The sequence below is a fragment of the Mobula hypostoma genome, chromosome 21 (genome assembly GCF_963921235.1).
Source record: "Mobula hypostoma chromosome 21, sMobHyp1.1, whole genome shotgun sequence".
In the NCBI taxonomy this organism is placed as follows: domain Eukaryota; kingdom Metazoa; phylum Chordata; class Chondrichthyes; order Myliobatiformes; family Myliobatidae; genus Mobula; species Mobula hypostoma.
The window spans coordinates 53,549,875-53,561,604 of NC_086117.1; the positions used below are offsets into that span (position 1 = coordinate 53,549,875).

Genomic DNA, 11,730 nt, shown 5'->3' on the forward strand with positions numbered 1-11,730 from the left:
TGTCTCTGAGACACCTTAGACTTCACTCCTCACCAGCTGTCTCTGAGACAACTTAGACTTCTCCCCTCACCAGCTGTCTCTGACACCCCTTAGACTTCACCCCTCTCCAGCTGTCTCTGACACCCCTTAGACTTCACCCCTCACCAGCTGTCTCTGAGACACCTTAGACTTCACCCCTCACCAGCTGTCTGTGAGACACCTTAGACTTCACCCCTCACCAGCTGTCTCTGAGACACCTTAGACTTCACCCCTCACCAGCTGTCTGTGAGACAACTTAGACTTCTCCCCTCACCAGCTGTCTCTGACACCCCTTAGACTTCACCCCTCTCCAGCTGTCTCTGAGACACCTTAGACTTCACCCCTCACCAGCTGTCTGTGAGACACCTTAGACTTCACTCCTCACCAGCTGTCTCTGAGACAACTTAGACTTCTCCCCTCACCAGCTGTCTCTGACACCCCTTAGACTTCACCCCTCACCAGCTGTCTCTGACACCCCTTAGACTTCACCCCTCACCAGCTGTCTCTGAGACACCTTAGACTTCACCCCTCACCAGCTGTCTGTGAGACACCTTAGACTTCACTCCTCACCAGCTGTCTCTGAGACACCTTAGACTTCACCCCTCACCAGCTGTCTCTGAGACACCTTAGACTTCACCCCTCACCAGCTGTCTGTGAGACACCTTAGACTTCACTCCTCACCAGCTGTCTCTGAGACAACTTAGACTTCTCCCCTCACCAGCTGTCTCTGAGACACCTTAGACTTCACCCCTCTCCAGCTGTCTGTGAGACACCTTAGACTTCACTCCTCACCAGCTGTCTCTGAGACAACTTAGACTTCTCCCCTCACCAGCTGTCTCTGAGACACCTTAGACTTCACCCCTCACCAGCTGTCTGTGAGACACCTTAGACTTCACCCCTCACCAGCTGTCTCTGAGACACCGTAGACTTCACCCCTCACCAGCTGTCTCTGAGACACCGTAGACTTCACCCCTCACCAGCTGTCTGTGAGACACCTTAGACTTCACCCCTCACCAGCTGTCTGTGAGACACCTTAGACTTCACCCCTCACCAGCTGTCTCTGAGACACCTTAGACTTCACCCCTCACCAGCTGTCTCTGAGACACCTTAGACTTCACCCCACACCAGCTGTCTCTGCCTTTCAGGAGTTGGCATCTGTGCCTTTGCTGTTGGTTCATAAATCAAGATTGAAGACATTTAAGTTCATTTCCAGTAGACAAGTTTAAAGTTCAAAGTACATGTCCGTCACCATGTACAACCCTGAGATTCATTTTATTGTGGGTATTCACAGTAAACCAGCAACCATAACAGAATAAATAAAAGACTGCATCAACAAGGTGGACAACCAGTTTGCAAAAGACAATCTGAAAATACAAAAGGAAAAAAGAAATAGTAATGATAAATAAGCAATAATTATTGAGAACATGAGATGAAGAGACCTTGAAAGTGAGTCCATTGGTTGTGGGAACGGTTCAGTGACGAGGTGAGTGAAGTTATCCCCTCTGGTTGAAGAGCCTGATGGTTGAGAGGTAGTAACTGTTCCTGAACCTGGTGGTGTGAGTCCTGTGGCTCCTGTACCTTCAGCAGCGAGAAGCCAAAATGATGTGATGATGGACGCTGCTTTCCTGCAGCAGTGTTTCATGTAGATTTGCCCAGTGGTCGGGAGGGCTCTACCCGTGATGGACTGGATTGGAGCAGCAATTCTGACGATAGTTCACTGAAAACCGTAACCATAGAAACAAGCTCAGCACCTCCCTGACTGGACGCACCCAAGCCTTGGATGGTGGGTCTGCATTAATCAGATGCCAGGGAACGCAAACTTTGTGTATTTATTTTTAATTAACAGTACAGAGTGGATCAGGCCCTTCGAGCCTCGCCACAGAGCAACCCACCGATTTAACCCCAGCCTCATCGTGGGACAATTTACAATGACCAATTAACGTACCAGAAACAAGAGTTGGGGAGTGGTGATAATGGGATTGTTCTGTGGGCCAGGATGGATTCAGTGGGCAGAATGGCTGTGTAATATCCTGTGAGAAAGTTCAATGTGCATGCCCTGCTCTGCCTGTGTAAGGCATACCCAGACCAGTCAGGTACGTAGTGCATCTGTATTGGGGAGCTGTTGCTACGGACTGATGTGTTAAAGTGTCATGTGTAAATGAGATTTCTCTCTTTTCTTGTGTTAAGTGCTGCTGATGGCCTGTGACTCAGGTAACCACCCCATACACACGATTCCATCGATGGGCATGTTGAATCGCTGTGGTATTTGTCCTGTACGTTGTCAGTGATGTCGCGAGCTCTCACCGGCTCAGCCCGCATGCACAGGCTCAAGGCTACCTGAAATATCTGCACTTCCATTCCATAACCATTCCTGGGGCACACCATGAGACTTTTCAGCAATTCAGCCCATCGAGTTTGCCCAGCCATTCAATCATGGCTGACTTATTATCCCTCTCAACCCCATTCTCCTGCCTTCTCTCCGTAACGTTTGGTGCCCTGACTAATCAAGAACCTATCAACCTCTGCTTTAAATATATCCAATCACTATGCCTCCATAGCCATCTGTGACAATGAATTCCACAGATTCTCCACCCTCTGACTATAGAAATCCCTTCGTCCATTTTAAATGGATGTTCCTCTATTCTGAGTCTGTGTCCTCTGGTCCTAGACTCCCCCACTATAGGAAACATCATCTTCACATTCACTCTATCTAGACTTTACAATATTTGATAGTTTTCAATGTGATCCCCCTCACTGTCCTAAACTTCAGTGAGGACAGGCCCAGAGCCATCAAACACTTTTTATCCATTAACCCGTTCATGACACCGAGGCTCCTGGCTCGTGTGGTGCTCCAGTGTACGTTGTACGTCCTGGCAAGTTGTGCTGATAGCTCATCGCCCGTGCCTGTTCATCAGCCTTGCTGCTATTCTGTCTGTCACTCATGAATCATCTTCATCACCCACCCAGGCTCACCAGTCAAGGCCCAGCCTGAACATGCTGGACACGTCTGTTGACCTTTTTACACGCCATTTTCCCAGAGTTGGAGCCTGGGAACGATGATCAGTGCGACCTGTCAACAGAAGTTAGGGTTTTTATGTTCTTCTGGTGATGAGAGGAAGGACCCTTTCTTTGTGTGGTCTGCTTGAAACAAAGGGACACCTTCATATCGTGCCCATAGATCCCTTAAAGTTACTGCTCAAGTTAATAAGCTGAGTGAGAGAACGTATGGTCTTTTGGCCTTCGTAAGTTGGAGGATTGAGTTCAAGAGGTGGGAGGTAATGTTGCAGCTGTATAAAACCTTGGTTAGACCCACACTTGGTGTATTGTGTTTAGTTCTGGTTGCCTCATTATAGGAAGGGTGTGGAAGCTTTAGAGAGGGGCAGAGGAGATTTACCAGGATGATGCCTGGATTAGAGAGCGTGTCTTATGAGGATAGGCTGAGTGAGCTAGGGCTTTTCTCTTCAGAGTGAAGGACAATGAGAGAACATTTGATAAGGGTGTACTAGATAAAGAGAGGTGTTAATCAAGTGGATAGTCAGAGACTTTTTCCCAGGAAATGGCTAATACGAGAGGACATCATTTTAAGGTGATTGGAGGAAAGTATAGGAGTGTTGGTGGAGTTAGTTTTTTTTTTACACAGAGTGGTGGGCGTGTGGAACGTGCTGCCAGGAGTGGTGGTAGAGGCAGGTGCATTAGGGACATTTAAGAGACTCTTAGACAGGTGCATGGATGAAAGAAAATATGGAGGGCTGTGTGGGAGGATAGGATTAGATTGATCTTAGAGAAGGTTAAAAGGTCAGCAAAACATTGTGGGCTGAAGGGCTTGTACTGTGCTGTACTATGTTCACTGAGTGAGGATAAACCTACCCCTATGGGGGTTCCTCAGTGAGAAAGACCCAGAGACTGAAGCTGTTTCAGTACATGTAGAGGTCTTCTGTAAGGAGTGAAGACTGTTGGGTTCAATGACAAGAGAATGTTCAGTACACGTAGAGATCATTCCTCTTGCAAGGGCTGAAAATGGTTGGGTTGATGATGTGGGACTGTTCAGTACATGCAGAGATCGTTCCTTCTGTAAGGACTGAAGATGGTTAGGCTCGGTGATGGGGTTGAATTCAGTACATGTAGAGATCGTTCCTTCTGTAAGGACTGAAGATGGTTAGGCTCGGTGATGGGGTTGAATTCAGTACATGTAGAGATCGTTCCTTCTGTAAGGACTGAAGATGGTTGGGCTCAATGATGGGGAACTTCTTTGTCAGGTCCAAGTCTCTGTCGTGTTCCTGAGAGCTGGATTTTGGAACAGAAATCCGGATGTTCCAGGAAGAGGTTGGCGGATTGGGGAGAGGTTCAGCGGGATCGTGGGCATTTTTCTAAGACTGCACAGTGCAGTATAGGGGTGGGGGGGGGGGCCTGAGCGGGTTGCCTTGCACTGTGGGTTGGGAGGTGTTAATTAGCCGCTATATATTGTTTCCAGTGTGTAGGTGAAGTTTGGAATCTGGGGGGATTTGATGGAAGTGTGTGGAGAATAAACCAGAATTGGTATAGGATTAGTGTAGATGTTTGGTCAGCAGGGACTGTCTGTACAGAATGGCCTTTCAGTGCTACATGACTCTGACTAGCTGAAGGTGAGCGACAAATGTGGATGCGGTGGTGGGGGTTCTCAGTATGGAACCTGCAGTATGGTCTGTGCTGCTGAACACAACCACGGCTGGAAGGTTAAAGCACAGCTTCACCCTCACAGCTACTGAAGCGGTGTGTAGCCTTTCTGTTGGACGAGGAGAACTGAAGAGGCTAGGCGCAGGCGGGGGGAGGGGCGAGTAGGGGCTGGTTTGTGTGGGCAGCTCTGGTGAACTGAGTATTCGGCTCAGGACACCTGTGACACCAGAGTGGGGGTCTTCAGCAATGGTGGAGGGGGGAAGGCAGTGGATGCACACGCCATCTTACAGCGCTTCTTTAACTGCCTCTCTTAAAGGGTGAAATGGTCAACAACATCGAGAGCCATGTGGTGAACGCCGTGGAATATGTCGAGCGGGCAAAGGAAGAGACAAAGAAAGCGATGCGATACCAGGGCAAAGCCCGGCGGGTAGGTCTGTTTCCTGCTTCCTGTGTAGACTGAGTGGCAGCCTCTCAGCCCACCTTTAAAGCAGACCCATTTCCCAGAGCCCTGCTGGTAATTCAGCCCATCCTCCTGCTCTTGTCCAATGCCATGTTCGTTAACTGTTTCATTCCCAGGATCATTCTTGTGAACCTTCTCTGTACCCTCTCCAATACCAGCACGTCCTTTCTCATAGATAAGGGGCTCATAATACTCCGTGCAGTCTGAGCAATGCCTTCTAAAACCTTAGCATTATGTCCTTGGTTTTGTATTGTAGTCCTCTTGAAATGAATGCTAACACTGGATTTGCTTTCCTCATCACCGACTCGTTAGTCAACCAAACATCCCTGTTGAGTGTGCTAACAGAAGATGCACTTGGGACTTTTCTGGGAGCCGCTCTTCTTCGGAGTTTCCTGGACCATGCCTTAAGCTTTCTCACCCCTGAAATGTTGGTGCCCTGAAAGGTCCCCAGAACTCCAGCCAGTGTCTAGCTAACTGGTTTATAGAATTCTCTCCCGATCTCTGCTTATTCCATCTTCCTCAAGCCTTACACTTTGCAAAGTGGTGGGACTCCTGAATCAGTTTGAAGGGTTCAGGTTCAAGTACCTTGTGCTCCTTCCTCCCCTCCTCCACCCTCTCTTTTGACTCCTCATCTTTTTTTCTCCAGTCCTGATGAAGGGTCCCGGCCCGAAACGTTGACTGTTTACTCTTTTCCATAGATGCTGCCTGGTCTGCAGAGTTCCTCCAGCATTTTGTGTGTGTGTGTTACTTGGATTTCCCGCATCTGCAGATTTTCTCAGGTTCCAAATTTATTGTTGTCTGACTGTACATGTATACACCCAAACGAAACAATGTTCCTCCAGACCACGGTGTAGCCATAAAACATATATCACACACAGCACATAAACCAAAAATATTACTGTAAACAAGTTAATAAAATATAATTAAAAATGCAGCACAGGTAAACAGTAAGCAGATTGCTCTCCTGGTGACAAGACCTCGGAGGGCAGGGTATTCATTGGGTTGTGTAGAGTGTCGCTATACACGTGTTCATCCCCTGGCCTTTGCCTCAGTCAGCTCTCTCGCTACTAGTTCTGCTGTAGCTTCCAAACTATCTCTGCCACACTCTAGCCCAACCCAGCTCAGCACCGGTCTGTTATCCTTAAGACTTGTCTTTATGTTTGTCAATTCTTGTGTCCTGTGCCAACCGGAACAGTATGGTAGTGTAAATCTGATGGAATTCATTGCCATGGATGTCTGTGGAGGCTAAGTCATTGAGAATATTTAAAGCAGAGGTTGATAGGTTCTTGATTAGTCAGGGCAGCAAAGGTTATGGGAAGAAGACAGAATGGGGTTGAGTGGGATAGTAAATCAGCCATAGTGGAATAGTTGAGCAGACACAAAGGACTAAATGGGCTAATTCTGCTCCTGGGTCTAATAGAGATGCTTTACAGTGCCAGAAATTGGAAGATCGGATTCAGTTCCCACTGAGTCTGAACATTCTCCCTGTGACTGTGTGCTTTCCTCTGGGTTCTCCGGTTTCCTCCCACATTCTAAAGACATGGGTTGGGATTGGTAAGTTGTGGATGTGCTATTTTGGCGTTAGAACATGGCAACACTAGTGGGCTGTCCCCCCCAGTACATCCTCAGACTGTTTTGGTTGGTGATGCGAGCGACACATTTCACTGTATGTTTCGATGTACATGCGACAAATAAAGCTGATCTTAAACTTTATATAAATGTATATAAATTAAAGTGAACTGTATCAAAAGCAGCCCTTGGCTAGTACTGTTACAACTCAGACATTTTTAGGATTTTGGGTCACTGGTTCATAGTACATGTTCAGCATTTTGAGCCTGTTTTTCAAGTCATAACTTATCAAAAAAATGCGTTTTCACAAGTTTTGCAAACTTTTCTTAAAGATAATATCCTCCTGTAAAGAAAAGATGAAAGCTGAGAATTGAGAGAGACTTGTCGATGATGTAACGTTGAGGCCTGATGTGGTGCTTGCAGATCTGTGTGTCAGTGTGAAACCACAAGCGGCAGTGTGAGGGGATAGTGTTGACCAGGTCACTGCAACTCTTCCTCTCCCAGTCTTTGAAATGGAGCCATAGGACCTCCTGTCCTCACTTGAGGTGCTTGGTTAACCGTCCTAACTGAAAGAAGACCTCCCAATTTGCCAAATTAGGGTTAAAGTTAGCGTGTAGCTTGAGATCTAATCTTAGTTGACAGGTTGACAGTGTAGAGCTCTGTCAGTACTGCTCTCCTGTAGGTAAGGCACTCAAACAAGCTCTGTCTACTGTCCTTGCGAGCATCAACGATCCCAAGTTCAAATTTATTGTCATCTGCCTATACATATATACAATCAAATGAAACAATGGCCCTCTGGACCATGGTACACCCGCACAACATGTATAACACGTATAACACATAGACCAAAATATTAAATATAATTCAAAATGCATAGCGCAGGTAAAACTCCTCCATCCTGAGCAAAAAGGCACAACAGCGCCTTTATGAGCATCAAGAAAGCTCACCTCTGTCCCAGGATACTGACAGACTTTTACTGCTGTATCATTGAGAGCATCTCAGTGTGGTATGGCAATTGTCCGTATCGGACCGCAAAACACTCCAGCGTGTGGTGAAAACTGCCCAGCGGATTATCGGCACCCAATTGCCCTCCATTGAGAACATCTACCATAAATGCTGCCTGGGCAGGGCGAAAAGCATTATCAGGGATGCATCTCACCCTAACCATGGACTTCTTACTCTCCTCCCATCCGGTAGGTGCTACAGGAGCCTCCGCTCCCACACCAGCAGGCACAGGAAGAGCTTCTTCCCTGAGGCTGTGACGCTGCTGAACCTCACATCACAGCGCTAAGCAGTATTGCACCCATATTGGACTGTCTCAGTACTTTTATATTTGTGTGCTGTAGCACTTACTTTTTATTCACAGTTATTTTGTAAATAACACTATTCTTTGCATTTCTGGTCAGATGCTAACTGCATTTCATTGGCTTTGTATCTGTACTCGGCACAATGACAATAAAGTTGAATCTAATCTAATCTAAACAGTAAAGAGCTCCACCCACTAACCCAGCTCCTCGACACCCCCAATATCATTTCCTGCCTGGTGTCACATTATGGACATAAAATTATTCCATGCATACAGTACTGTACAAAAGCTATATGTATAGCAGGAGCTTTGCACAGTACTGTAGTAATTTTATGTATTACACTGTACAGCTTCTGCATAAAAAAGCACATTTCATGACATACATGAGTGATGATAAACCTGGTTCTGATCTGGGTCTCTATTGTGGTCTGAAAGTGGGAAGGGGGTAGGGAGAGGGGAATCATGGTTGGGAAAAGGGGAAGGGAGAGGGGAGGGAGCAGGAAGCACCAGAGAGACATTCCGTAATGATCAATAAACCAATTGTTTGGAATCAAGTGACCTTGCCTGGTGTCTCAGGGCTGGGTATGGCTGTACCAGGACCACTGCACTCCTTGCCCCGACACTCCTTCTCTGCCACCTGCCCTCACCCCTCCCGCGGCATTCCACCCTCACCATTCCCAGTATCCTTTGGTCCCACCAGATTTACAAACCCACTCTCCTCTCCATATTGATAAACAGAATCAGGTTTAATATTAATAGAGTATGTCATGGAATTTGCTGTCTTTATGGCAACAGTATATTACAATACATAATATCAAAAAAACATATTTGTATCTGTGTGTGTGTGTGTGTGTGTGTGCGAGAGTGGGAGAAATAAGTAGTGAGGTGGTGTTCGTGGGTTCAATATTCATTCAGAAATCTGATGTCAGAGGGGAAGAAGCTGTTCCTGAATCGTTGAGTGTGTGTCTTCAGGCTCCTGTACCTCCTCCCTGATGGTAGCAATGAGGAGAGGGCATGTCCTGGGTGATGGGGGTCCTTAATGATGCTGCCCTTTAAAGGGATCACCCCTTGAAGATGTCCTGGACAAATACAGTATGATCCAAAAGTCTTAGGCACCCTAGCTATATATATGTGCCTAAGCCTTTTGCACAGAACTGTATAAGCTATCTTATGTATTTATATTTATTGTGGTTTTATTATTATTGTGTTTTTATCTCACTGTTTTTTTGTCCTGCATCGGATCCGGAGTAACAATTATTTCGTTCTCATTTATACTCGTGTACTGGGAATGACATTAAATAATCTTGAATCTTCAAAACACAAAAGATTCTGCAGATGCTGGAACATGCTCAAAATGTTGGAGGAACTCACTAGCTATGGAAATGAATAAATAGTCGATGTTTCAGGATAAGACTCTTCTTCAGGACTGGAAATAAAGGGGGCTTGAATCTTTGAACTTCATGCGATCAGTTCTGTTTCAAAACTGGCTTTCTCTTTTCTAAACATATGATGTGCCACTGAAGAGTTGTCAGTCTTGTGAGGTGCCAGTAATAATTCTGTGCCTCTTTTCTCTTGCAGAAAATGTTCCTCATCATAATTTGTGTCGTCGTCCTGCTGGCAGTTATTGCACTTATCGTCGGAGTGACGGTGGGCACATAGCGACCCTGCCCTGGGGCCGGCTCCAGCCCCGTTCTGCCCGTGCCACGCTGGCCCAGCCTCCTCATGCTGCTGCGGTCCTGCTGAACTGATGACACAACTAAACGCATGGAGAGTTGCTTGTGAGGTGGTTAAAACCAAAGCCGTTACTGCCATTAATTGACTAGTCTGTACAATACTCGAGCATTTTTTATATATATCGTTTAAATATTTTTTTAAGTTAACAATTTGGAGACTGTTTACAAGATAAATGTTCTGTTGATTTTGCGGTGCTCAGCTTGCAGTTGCCACTTGAGGAAAGCCTGAACAACGTTGAGTTAGTTGGCACTCCACCCACACACACACACAGTGGCACGTCAGTTCCCTTCCCCACCCCATGGGGAGAGCAAGAGAAAACACTCCAAGTGCACATATGCATGTGAAAAACACTCCCACACTCCAGTAACCAGGGCTGTGTTCTCCCTCTCTCCCTCCCCTTCTCCCCTCCCTCCCTTACCTTCCCCTCTCTCCCTCCCTTACCCTCCCCTCTCTCCCTCCCTTACCCTCCCCTCTCTCCCTCCTCCCCCTCCCCTCTCTCCCTCCTCCCCTCCCCTCTCTCCCTCCTCCCCTCCCCTCTCTCCCTCCTCCCCTCCCCTCTCTCCCTCCTCCCCCTCCCCTCTCTCCCTCCTCCCCCTCCCCTCTCTCCCTCCCTCCCCTTCTCCCCTCCCTCCCTTACCCTCCCCTCTCTCCCTCCCTCCCCTTCTCCCCTCCCTCCCTTACCCTCCCCTCTCTCCCCTCCCTCCCTTACCCTCCCCTTTCTCCCTCCCTCCCTTCCCTGCTTGTCATTCCTTCCTCCCCCACGGAGATACTCACACACACACACACACACACACACACACACACACACACACACACACACACACACACACACACACACACACACACACTCGCCAGTTGAAAACCCATACATAACAGAGAGAGTACCTTGCCAGTATCCTGAAACAACAGAGCCCATGCTGAAGACAACAGCGGCAGCCTCACCTGTAACCTGGGCTCACAACACAACGTGCTGAACTGAAATATCTTTTTGCCCGGGGACTCTCGGTGATGTGCCAAATGGATTCTGCAGGAAGAGTTGACGGTGGGAGCTGAGACTGTTACTGATTGTTGAGTCTTTTGATTTGAATGGGCATCCCCTCCTGTGGCAGCAAGGCATCGTTGCACTTTGTATGTGGAAAACTCGAACAAGTGTCAGGAATAATTGTATTTCATAAATTCTGCTCAGTTCGTGATGACACAGATTGAAGGAAAAGCCATTATGATAGATTCCTTGTGCATTAACAGCTTGTTAGACCCTCAGCTTTAGATTAGGAGAAAATATCACTCATCTTGCAATACCTGTTGTAGTCAGATTAAATGTTTAAATGTGTACATACGTTAAGTTTTAAAGACTTTGCACAATTGTTTTAAAAGATTCCAAAAGAAACTCGCGACTTTTTAACTCTCTTGAAAATATAACATTTATTGCTTTGCTAATCACTAAGTGTGAGCATTAATATAAACTCACTATGCAAATCCAATTAAATTATTGTAAGAATATAGAAACTTGGAGACAGGTACTGAGTCACATTACACATTCACCACTTCACGCCCGTTTTCAAGTTGTAACTTTCCAAAAAAAATTCGCAAGTGCGGACTTTTCTGAAGGAAGAAAAGATCAAATCTGAGAATTGAGAGCGACTTTGTCGATGTTAAGGCATTGCGTTGCGTTACGATTTGCGAATGTAAATTATGTTTAAATTTCAGAATAAATGAATATCAAAGTTATGGCTGAGAAACTTGCTGTGGGCTGTGTTGAATGTGTCTGCAACCGGAGAGGTTTCTGGAGTGGGGGAGAACTGAAAGTGAAGATGGAGCAGATGTGTTCACTATCATCAGATGCTTTGCTTTTACAGAGAATTCAGAACTTTTTGTCCAAGTTGGTGACCAGAGGACATGGGGTAGAGGGGCCAGAAAAAGAGATTCGGATTTTCTTCTGAAACGTACACAAAAAGGATTCAAAAAGAGTCAAAGCACATTTATTATCAAA

The 11,730-nt window shown here is 46.6% G+C and overlaps 1 protein-coding gene across 3 annotated transcripts in view; it reads left to right on the forward strand.

Annotated features, from left to right (window-relative positions):
• stx2b (syntaxin 2b) overlaps positions 1–10,329 on the forward strand; it is an 87,043-nt gene extending 76,714 nt beyond the window's left edge. For 2 of the 3 annotated variants that reach the window (XM_063074053.1, XM_063074054.1), the window contains 2 exons: positions 4,988–5,098; positions 9,585–10,329. In XM_063074053.1, coding sequence (XP_062930123.1) covers positions 4,988–5,098; positions 9,585–9,665 — 192 coding nt within the window. In that variant the 3' untranslated portion in view covers positions 9,666–10,329. The remainder of the gene's footprint in view (positions 1–4,987; positions 5,099–9,584) is intronic. The other variant, XM_063074052.1, reaches the window with a different exon arrangement.
• Positions 10,330–11,730: the final 1,401 nt, after the last annotated feature.